The 11,789-nt window shown below is 33.6% G+C and overlaps 1 protein-coding gene across 4 annotated transcripts; it reads left to right on the top strand.

The window, feature by feature from the left end:
• Positions 1–2,387: 2,387 nt before the first annotated feature.
• LOC123677893 (helix-loop-helix protein 13) lies at positions 2,388–10,113 on the top strand. 4 transcript variants are annotated; one of them, XM_045614626.1, is made up of 5 exons: positions 2,388–3,085; positions 3,583–3,725; positions 5,360–5,498; positions 8,617–8,825; positions 9,895–10,113. In XM_045614626.1, the coding sequence occupies exons 1-5, from the start codon at positions 3,042–3,044 to the stop codon at positions 10,002–10,004; spliced, it is 645 nt and encodes a 214-aa protein (XP_045470582.1). In that variant the 5' UTR covers positions 2,388–3,041; the 3' UTR covers positions 10,005–10,113. The 4 variants fall into 4 exon arrangements, with proteins under 4 accessions (XP_045470582.1, XP_045470584.1, XP_045470581.1 ...); XM_045614628.1 differs by having other exon boundaries at positions 5,360–5,477; XM_045614625.1 differs by having other exon boundaries at positions 8,614–8,825; positions 9,895–10,112.
• Positions 10,114–11,789: the final 1,676 nt, after the last annotated feature.

Here is an 11,789-nt window from a genome sequence, read left to right on the forward strand (position 1 = left end):
GTATTTATTTATCAAGTACTTGAATCATATCAAGCTACTTGATTTTTAGCTGTTTAATTGTATAGTGTTACATCAATGAAAAAATGAAAAGAAACCTTGCAAAAAACACCTTCATTTATTAAACTTATTGTAAAGGGTGTTTATTTTAGAGCTATAGAACTTTAAATTAAAATAAAACAACGATGGATTATTCGATTGACATGAATTGTATTTATCCGCAAGATAATCTGGTGGCATTACATTTTAAAAATGATTTCTATCATATGACCGCCACGGCTGGCTCGGATGTAGTCCAATCTGGACGTCCAATTTTCGCTGACTTTTTCCAACATTTGTGGCCGTATATCGGCAATAACATGGCGAATGTTGTCTTCCAAATGGTCAAGGGTTTGTGGCTTATCCGCATAGACCAATGACTTTACATAGCCCCACAGAAAGTAGTCTAGCGGTGTTAAATCACAAGATCTTGGAGGCCAATTCACATGTCCAAAACGTGAAATTAGGCGGTCACCAAACGTGTCTTTCAATAAATCGATTGTGGCACGAGCTGTGTGACATGTTGCGCCGTCTTGTTGGAACCACAGCTCCTGGACATCATGGTTGTTCAATTCAGGAATGAAAAAGTTAGTAATCATGGCTCTATACCGATCACCATTGACTGTAACGTTCTGGTCATCATCGTTTTTGAAGAAGTACGGACCAATGATTCCACCAGCCCATAAAGCGCACCAAACAGTCAGTTTTTCTGGATGTAACGGCGCTTCGACATACACTTGAGGATAAACTTCATTCCAAATGCGGCATTTTTGTTTGTTGACGTAGCCATTCAACCAGAAGTGCGCTTCATCGTTAAACAAAATAAAATGGACGTAGTGCGCGAAGCGCATTCCGCACAGAACCATTATTTTCGAAATGAAATTGCACTATTTGCAAGCGTTGTTCAGGCGTGAGTCTATTCATAATGAATTGCCAAACCAAACTGAGGATAAATCATTTGACAGCTGTTAAATCGGTCGCCATCTTGAACAGTAATGACAACTTAAAGTTATATACCTCGAAAAAAAACACCCGTTATAAAAGAACAGAAAATATTAACTTTTCTGATATAGAAACAAAAATTAAATCACTATAAATCATAACAAAATAAAAAATAATCTATTGATCCAAAAACCTATTCAAAACATCATGTGTGAATTTCGTTGAAATTAAAGGAATTTATTAAATACATAGGTAATACTTCTAGGAATACGGCTTTCTCGGAAAATGTAGAAAATGCCGCCCTCCAATATTTGCCGCTTCAACGAAATTCGTTTTGTTTTTCTTGAGAAAAAATTCCATTCGTTTCAGTATTTTATAAGAATACATATAAGTGTGTAATATTTTTTGAATGAATTATATATATTTTTCTTGTTTCTAATATTCTCTATTTCCGAGTCTTTATATTGAATAAGAACATCAAATAATTCTAATAGTTTTTCAAACCTATATTTTCATTGAGGCTCCAGCTTTTAGATTTCTAAAACTACCAAAATCTACCAATAGATTTCATAGAAATGTGAGAAAACCACTAATAAAGTCACAGTGGCGAATGCTTAAGTCTCTCGGCGCTCGAAGAATCACCTTATTTAGTCTAAGCGCACACGAGATTGCAGGAATATCTTAAAATTTCTTGAAGGAACATTGAAAGAAATTCGAAAAAAGGCAAAAAGTTTTATTTGTTGGCGGTTTTTTGCATGTAACTTGGAAAATATCAATTTTTCGTGAATAACGTCCCTATACAAATACAAAGTAAGTAAAATTTCCTACTATTTTTTTCACAGAACTTTTTCTCCGATAAAATATTCGATAGTTGAAAATTGGCATATTTTATCTGTCTCTACAAAAACCCACTCTTTTCACTCCAAAACTATTATTGACATTTCTTCCACTCAATAATTCCCTCTTCCAATACAATCCAGAAGGCTTCAATATGTAAAGCCATCATCAGCTTAGAAAAAAGCATTTTCAAAATCACTTTTTGAAATTTAGTTAATGTGTTTATATTGATTTCAAAGAAAATATTGAGGAAATAATACCTCCGTAATATTCATACAATAAAGTACTCAAATTAAAATTTTTGTATAGAAAGGTCTTTCTTAAAAATTGATATTTTTCGAGTTATATGCAAAAAACCACCAAAATGAAATTTTTTACCTTTTTTTTTGCATGGTTTTCCTTGTTCCGTCACGAAATTTTGGAGGCAAACCTCAGATTCGGATTCAGAACCCCAAAATACATATGAAATCGAAAAAATCAAAACTACCCCAAAACTTCCCTTTGATATATATATAAAAAGTTTAATTTTCAACACAGTCGGGATATAGTAAATAAAATGATAACATGGAAAAATAACAAAAATATCTCCGAGTTTTCAGCAAACCTGAAACTAAAACGTAGAAATCAATGGCATTATAGAGAAACAAACGTACAGTATGTTCATAAGGGTAACTCAAAACGTTCACAGAGCTTTACTATCGCCAAATATCTGCAGATGATGGCCTCCTTTGAACTTTATCATGTTACGTCAAGAGCAGATTCTCCTCACAAACCACCAGCGATAATTTGCAAACACCAATGGGCGGTCCCCAGCAGGAAGTAATTTCATACGAGGCTCTCATTGGTGGATTTAGGGGTAGAACATCCCCTAATCGATAAGCTGGAGAATGAGTACGATTGGAAACTGGGCATTATTGATACTAGTCAGAAGGAGTTACTTTGTAGGAGGTTGAGTCCTGTACTGACAATGGACTAAATCGAAAAAAATTTCAGAAGTACTTATACTGAATTATATCTGTATAAATTGAATCCCTAGGGATATCCAGGTTTCACAATCAACGAAAGCTTGAAGCAGAACGTTCATCAAAAAAAAATTTGTACTATTATAAAATTTTGTGATTTTGTGGTATCAATTAAGAAGAAGTGTGAGTGAATCGTTTAATATATTAATAAATAAAAAGTGTTAATCGAGGAGAAAATACAACCAGTTATATTCGAAGAAAATAATGAGTTCCAGCAGAGGACAATTACCTGATTCATCTTCATCTCCGTAAGTCGAATGTTCTTTTAACAAGTTTATTTATTTAGAAATGGAATCATTCACTATTTTGGTTTATCATCTTCGTTAAGGAGGCTTTTGAATCATTCGAAAAATATTCTTCTAGACGGTCCTGAGAATTTAATTTTTATATATGAGCAATTTCGAAAACAATTTTCAAAAATGACTTAGTGATATACTAATTCGTCTACCTATCATGGATATGCAATAAGAAATGTATAACTCTGCAACTGTAGTGTAAAATACTCTGGTTTTGAATGAATGATTTCTCTCAAATTTACTTCCTTGATATTTGAACTTTATAGTTCAAGGATCAATGCTGGTTTTTCGATGAATTTTTATTCAAATCTAGCCTTTAGATATTCACTAAATCTTTTTTCATGATGTTTCCACCGTGAAAGGAAACCAATGCAAAAAATTATTATACTTAGAGTTTTTGATTTGGAAACTTGTTTTTATATTTTTGCCAAACTCTAATTTCTGTACAGAATGCAATTTGGAGGATACAGTGCTGGAGAATTATCTGAAGATGAAGTAACAGATTTGCCCAGTTGTGCTTTTGCCAGCAGATCGACAGCTTCAAGTACTCAACTTCAACATCATTATCTTACCACTCTTCATCATAGTAATGGTGAGTAGTAATGTGTGTAATATAATATTTTTCATTCATTTGAAGATTCAATTCATTTTGTGTATATTGTATAATTGTATTCAAGTAGGTAATAGAGTAGAAATGGGCCTCCTATTTCAAAAACACCAACTACCTTCTATATCTCTAGAACGGTAATTAATTTCTATGATCTGTATTAGTATCATTCAAACCATAAAAACTACTGAAAAAGAGGTTTTAGATTTTTCGAATATTTCGAACAGAAACCAAAATATAGCGACATATTTTAAAGAGTATGTCTAATTATACACTCAACGGCAAAAAACTCGGCCAACTAAAATTTTGCTGAAGTTCGTTGTCTAAGAACTTTCATAATTTTTCATCGATTCCAATTGTTTCTACGTCTAATTGAAGATTAGATCTTTGGTATTAAAACAAACTCCAGAAAATACTATCCTTTCGAATTAGAAGGGCCTGAAGATGATCTGAAGAGATCGAAACATATGCAGCCATTTTAATTGAAGACTTCGAGTCGACATAAGTATAGGGTGTTTTTTTTCGAGGTATATAACTTTAAGTTGGCATTACTGTTCAAGATGGCGACCGATTTAACAGCTGTCAAATGATTTATTCTCAGTTTGGTTTGGCAATTCATCATGAATAGACTCACGCCTGAACAACGCTTGCAAATAGTGCAATTTTATTTCGAAAATAATGGTTCTGTGCGGAATACGTATCGCGCACTACGTCCATTTTATTTTTTTTAGCGATGAAGCGCACTTCTGGTTCAATGGCTACGTCAACAAACAAAACTGCCGCATTTGGAGTGAAGCTGATCCTCAAGTGTATGTCGAAACACCGTTACATCCAGAAAAACCAACTGTTTGGTACGCTTTATGAGCTGGTGGAATCATTGGTCCGTACTTCTTCAAAAACGATGATGGCCAGAACGTTACAGTCAATGGTGATCGGTATAGAGCCATGATTACTAACTTTTTCATTCCTGAATTGAACAACCATGATGTCCAGGAGCTGTGGTTCCAATAAGACGGCGCAACATGTCACACAGCTCGTGCCACAATCGATTTATTGAAAGACACGTTTGGTGACCGACTAATTTCACGTTTTGGACCTGTGACTTGACCTCCATGATCTTGTAATTTAACACCGCTAGACTACTTTCTGTGGGACTATGTAAAGTCATTGGTCTGTGTGGATAAGCCACAAACCCTTGACCATTTGGAAGACAACATTCGCCGTGTTATTGCCGATATACGGCCGCAAATGTTGGAAAAAGTCATCGAAAATTGGACGTCCAGATTGGACTACATCCGAGCCAGCCGTGGCGGTCGTATGCCAGAAATCATATTTGAAATGTAATGCCACAAGATTATCTTGCGGATAAATAAAATTCATGTCAATCGAATAATCAGTCGTTGTTTTATTGCAATTTATAGTTCTATAGCTCTAAAAAAACACCCTTTACTTGGAGTCAACGTAGAGAGTCTTTTCTTTCTCCTTTATCTGTATTTGTCACCACTTTAGCTTACAGATTCTTCTTTTCATTGTATCTGATTGCTGAATAAAGAATTAAAAAAAAATTCCTTATTATAACTCCAATAAGAGAAGATTTCTTCAAATATTCTCTTCTTCAGATAACAACCACTGCACCGGAAGTAACCCAATGTCCAACACTGCCGACTACTACGGGTCTTCCCCTTACAGAATACAGAGACATGCAGCCAACATCCGGGAAAGGAAACGGATGCTGAGGTCTGCTATTGGACCCACCGGGTACACCTGTCTTGCTGAGTTTTGTGCTTTATTTGATGTTTTTCATTTGGTTTTTACCCGCATCCACTCCTATCTGTTTGTCGTAGGTTGTTTTTCTGTTTTTTGTCTTTTAGTTAATGTTGATGATAAAGATTGTTCCATTGAGGGTAACGGATGTTCTAGCGCGCTTGTTCTTGTAAATTTTGACTTTTGAGTCGATAATGGTCTGATTCGGTTCAGAAAGCAACTGCCCATAAAATTTGAGACAATGATTTTTGTCACTAAAATATTTTCAGACCTCTACAACTTCCTGTTATACCCGAAACAGAGTACTACTTTCTCATTTCAAATGGCACACCCAGTATACAATTGCATCATTAGATATTAGGCCAATTGAAAAGTCCCCGATCAGATGCACAGATGGCGGTGCTAGCATTAAATCCATATGATTTTTACCAGTACCAACCTTCAAACGATACTTGTCAAAATTTGACAGCAGTCCGACCATTAGTTTGTGAGATATTGCGTTGAGAGTGTAGCTCCTTTTGTTATTTGAAAAAAGATGAAAAAAAAAAGAATTTAGTGTGCTGATAAAATATTGTTTTTTGAAGGGAAAAAATACAGTTGAAGCAAAATCTTGGCTTGATGAAGAGTTTCCGGAGTCTGCACCAGGAAAATCAACCATCATTGATTGGTATGCTAAGTTTAAATATGGTGACATGAGCACCGAAGACGGCGAACGCAGTGGATGCCCAAAAGAAGCTGTCACCGACGAAAAAATCAAAAAGTTCACAAAATAATTTTGAATGACCGTAAAGTAAAGTTGATCGAGATAGCAGACATTGTGAAGATATCATCTGAACGTTGAACATCATTCATGAATATTTGTACATGAAAAAGCTGTGTGCAAAATGGGTTCCGCGCGAGCTCACAATCGATCAAAAGCAACAACGTGTCAATGATTCTGAGCAGTATTTGAAAAAAAAATGTTCAGGGTGTTTATGAGAAGATCATGAACTTGGACAACTCAACTTCATCAAAACTCAAGATTTTCAAATTAAAATTGACTGTAAGAATTAAAAATAAAGGTCCTAATTTGAAAATATTGAGTTTTGATAAATTTGAGTATAGTCCAAGTTCATGATTTTCCCATAAACACCCTGAACATTTTTGGTCCAAACCGCAAGCACACTTATAATAGTACGTTTTGGCAGAATCGAAAACGTAAAAGTTTTTTTTAGAAAAAACTTTTTCTGCAGAAATATTCAAAAAAAATGCTAGTCCTCGTCGCAACCATTTTTTTCTCAAGAATCCCATTAGCTCATGAACCGTTGAGTTTTTACCGAAGGTATGGCATATTGTTGAAATTTTCATCGAATAAACTGTCTAATGACTCATTAATATACTGAGTGTGCCATTTAAAATAAGGAATCATAGTCTGTTTCCGGTATAACCGGAAATTATAGAAATCTGAACGACTGATTCGTCTATTGGAGTAAAAATATTTTTCTATTTCTAGTAAACATTGGAAATTAATCAAGGGCAAGTTAAAGTTCACAATAAAGCCGTCATCATACACAAGATGGGAAATCAGAATTCAGATATACTTAAATTCAGTTTCATAGAAAACATCCGAACACCTAATAGAACTATCTTTATATTTGAATAGATTTTTTTTCTTCAAAATAGTTAAATAAGCATACAAATTTCCTTTCAGTTATTATAATTAATGATTCAAGGTTCAAAATTTTGAATTGACGAAGATACATTGCAATATTGCTTGTAGTAAAAAAGATTTTAAAGCCATAAAATATATATCATAATGTATCATTCCTATTGGATAACACTATAGGTATATAATATTGTTTTTCAATATTTTCTTCAATATAATGGAAAATATAAACCAATCCGACAACGTAATCTAACCATGTTGGGGATATGTAAAAATTGTATATACCTCCTATACACTGTGTCCGTAAAGTATAGAACAAATTCATTTTTAGCTAAACAGATCATTTTAAGAAATAATCGTCGATTTTTTATTTGAATTTACCATATTTTAAAATAATAATCTAATATACAGGGTGAATTACTTTCGAGTAATGACGTCACCACCATTTTTTTTAAATGGACCGCCCCATTTTTTATCAATTTTCCGATTACTCTAGCTGAGCTGATTCCAAAAATGTATCATTTGTTGATTCCATTTGGTACAGGGTGGACAAAAATACAATAGTTTTGTGTGTGCTCAATGCTCATAAAGTAACGCGTAACATTCTTCATTAGTTAAATTAACAATATTATCAAAAATACTTATTGTCTAGCGGCAATTGGTTTGAATGTAACACCCTGTAGTTTGTTACATTTTTAGATTAATAAAAATGAGCTGTTTCTAAACATGTTTGGTACTTGTGGTCTAGCAGACAGAATATGAAAGAAATTATTTCTTATCAATTTAAAAAAAACATAGTTGTCTAGTTTTTTGTGAAATGTCATTATTTGTTCATTGCCGCTAGACAATAAGTATTTTTGATAATATTGTTAGTTTAACTAATGAAGAATGTTACGCGTTACTTTATGAGCACACACAAAACTATTGTATTTTTGTCCACCCTGTACCAATTAGAATCAACATGTGATACATTTTTTAAATCAGCTCAGCTAGAGTAATCGGAAAATTGAGACAAAATGGGGGTGTTCCATTCAAAAAAAAAAAAAAAAATGACGGTGACGTCATTACTCGGAAGTAATTCACCCTGTATATTAGATTATTATTTTAAAATACGGTGAATTAAAATAACAAATCGACGTGTTTCAGGATTATTTCTTAAAATGGTCTGTTTAGCTAAAAATGAATTTGTTCCATACTTTACGGAAACAGTGTACCTATATGTTCACTACTCCATGGTAATGACATAGTTTTTACTTGTCAAATATTAAAAGATGACAGCTGTCAAAATAGCGCGCTATTCAAAATGAAATCTCTTATTGGAGCACACTTCATTTTGCAGTTTTCTGTTCTTTAGCCAATTCAAAATTATGTTCAGTTTGGAATATCACTGGCTATCCTATACTTAGTATCTATATAAAATAAATATCTGCGCGTAATTATTTTCTAATAGGAATTGGTTTGCAGCAGTATCAACTCCGCTTTCGACGAACTCAGGATGCATGTACCAACTTTTCCATATGAAAAAAGATTGAGCAAAATAGACACCTTAAGGTTGGCCATAGCTTACATCGCTTTGCTTCGAGAAGTCTTGACTGCTGATTGCGATCCTCTCACATATGTGGAAAGATGCTTAAGAGGAGAAATAAAAGCCGATAGAGCCAACTGGAACACAAGTGGTAAGTTGGTGAATCACTTGAAAAAAAATTGAATTGGTAATTCAAGCATTTTCGTAAATATAATTTCTTTATAACGGTTGTTTTTTTTCGAGTTATATAACTTTAAGTTGGCATTACTGTTCAAGATGGCGACCGATTTAACAGCTGTCAAGTGATTTATTCTTAGTTTGGTTTAGCAATTTATCACGAAGAGACTCACGCCTGCACAACGCTTGCAAATAGTGCAATTTTATTTCGAAAATAATGGTTCTGTGCGGAATACGTATATCGCGCACTACGTCCATTTTATTTTTTTTAGCGATAAAGCGCACTTCTGGTTGAATGGCTACGTCAACAAACAAAACTGCCGCATTTGGAGTGAAGCTAATCCTCAAGTGTATGTCGAAACACCGTTACATCCAGAAAAACTGACTGTTTGGTGCGCTTTATGAGATGGTGGAATCATTGGTCCGTACTTCTTCAAAAACGATGATGGCCAGAACGTTACAATCAATGGTGATCGGTACATAGCCATGATCACTAACTGTTTCATTCCTGAATTGAACAACCATGATGTCCAGGAGCTGTACGTGGTTCCAACAAGACGGCGCAACATGTCACACAGCTCGTGCCACAATCGATTTATTGAAAGACAAGTTTAGTGACCGCCTAATTTCACGTTTTGGACCTGTGAATTGGCCTCCAAGATCTTGTGATTTAACACCGCTAGACTACTTTCTGTGGGGCTATGTAAAGTCATTGGTCTATGCGGATAAGCCACAAACCCTTGACTATTTGGAAGACAACATTCGCCGTGTTATTGCCGATATGCGGCCACAAATGTTGGAAAAAGTCATCGAAAATTGGACGTCCAGATTGGACTACATCCGAGCCAGCCATGGCGGTCATATGCCAGAAATCATATTTAAAATGTAATGCCACAATATTATCTTGCGGATAAATAAAATTCATGTCAATCGAATAATCCATCGTTGTTTTATTGCAATTTAAAGTTCTATAGCTCTAAAAAAGCACCCTTCACTTTCTGAATATTCTTGGGATGATAACTAATTATATATTTTTTTTTCAGATTTAACGGCCCGTTTGTCATGGATAAATTGGGAAAATTTAGGTGTAAGTCCAGGACGTAGGAGTGCTCTGACCTCTTTAGCCCTTAGTTCAGATAATATGAACCATTAAATGTATATATTCTCCTGTACATATATTCCAAATATTCACCATTAAGTGCAATATTTCTTGTTAAGTTGAAAATATAATATAAATATAATAATAAATAAAAAAAATCTACATTGAAGAATTTAATTAAACGAAAAAGAAGAAGAAAACACTCCAGGTTATTATCTGAGTATTCTTCTGAGTGAGGTGTATTAAACTTGAGCCGGTTCTGTGGTTATTACCAGCTATCAACAAAAAATCTAGCAGTGGAAAGGGGTTGAGACGCCTGTGTTATTAGCAGAAATAAAATTTAGGTGTTAATATATTCGAAACGTTCCTATACCAAAAGTAAGAAATATCCGAGTTTTATAGGCATATACTCAAAAAGAGTGGCCGATTTATTTGAAAAAATACCGTATTATGCCTATTTATAGTATTGTATTGAGCACCAATACGAGGAATTCGAAATTCTGGTTTACAGATCACTATCAGATTATTTTAGTACAAAAAAGCCATTTGTGTTAGGTTTGGTAGGTATCTATTGAAAAATATTGTTGTGTAGACCTAAAACTACTGATTTCACTCAATTATTTCAGCTTAGCGGTTTTTTGTAGTATGAATATGTAATCAATAATATGTATATAATTAGAAATTCATTAAGGGGTGACAATATTCTAAAAAAAGTGGTCTCCATCATAAGTGTCATCTATGTAAATAATTGGTCGAAGGGACTCAGATTTATGATAAACTGCAGCTCAATGGCAGTAATTGTAATGAATTTATCCACCAATAATGTAATTTACTCCTGAAATGCATTCAACCAATCTTCTAGACGAAAAAGCCCTTTGTCATAAGTTTGGTAGGTATCTATTGAAAAACATTCTTATGCAGACCCCAAGCTGCTAAAGTCACTTGATTATTTTAGCTAAACAGGTTTTTATTACGAATATGTAATCAATTATAAATATATAATTACCTATTCATTAAAAATTTTCCAAAAAAATATATAATTAATTCATCTATAGGCTGAAGGGAGTCAGGTTTATGACCAATTGCCATCTCAATAAAGGAAGTTATTGTCCACCAATTATATAATTTACTACTGAATTACATTCAATTATTGTTCTATACAAAAAAGCCCTTTCTGATAAGTTTGGTAGGTATCTATTGAAATACATTGCTGTGCAGACTTAAAACTGCTGAAGTCCCTTAAATTTTTAAATAATATGCATATAGTTAGCAATTCATTAAGGTTGACAACATTTTGAAAAAGAGAGTTTTCCATATGTGTCATCTATGTAAATAATTCATCTATAGGCTGAAGTGAGTCAGTGCAACTTACGTAAATACGTATCATTATCCAATCTGATTCTAGCTATTGAGAATCGTTTCAATAGTATATTACTAAATCGCAGCACCATTGACCAAAAAAATATAGCGTAAACCTAATATTATGACTTTTATTTTCAATTAATATCAGGATGAAACATAAAAATTGACAATTTGTTATCATACATATTTGAATTGGATCATAGATATATAATATTATTATTCTATGTCTATGAATTCCATTTGTTTATATGGTGACATCTAAGATGAGTAGCTCAAACCAAGCTTTGGTATTGGCGATCATATTACAGGATTCTATATTTGGTTGGCTGTTCCAAAATTAAGTTCAGTAAATCATGTATAGATAACTAGAAAGCAAATTGTCTACTAAATTGAATTTTTGGAATTTTTCAATTGAAACTGACATGATTGATGTGTCATAACTACTCTGATTGCCTATTCAAAGTAGTCATCATGAAG

Source organism: Harmonia axyridis, chromosome 4 (assembly GCF_914767665.1).
Source record: "Harmonia axyridis chromosome 4, icHarAxyr1.1, whole genome shotgun sequence".
Lineage (NCBI taxonomy): Eukaryota > Metazoa > Arthropoda > Insecta > Coleoptera > Coccinellidae > Harmonia > Harmonia axyridis.

What these genes read in the sequence shown, in the direction of transcription:
- LOC123677893 (XM_045614625.1), top strand. Translation starts at nt 3,042, where the DNA reads ATGAGTTCCAGCAGAGGACAATTACCTGATTCATCTTCATCTCC. An exon ending in TCTGCTATTGGACCCACCGG is followed by an intron (nt 5,499 to 8,613) that starts GTACACCTGTCT and finishes ATTGGTTTGCAG; the next exon opens with CAGTATCAACTCCGCTTTCG. An exon ending in AGCCAACTGGAACACAAGTG is followed by an intron (nt 8,826 to 9,894) that starts GTAAGTTGGTGA and finishes TTTTTTTTTCAG; the next exon opens with ATTTAACGGCCCGTTTGTCA.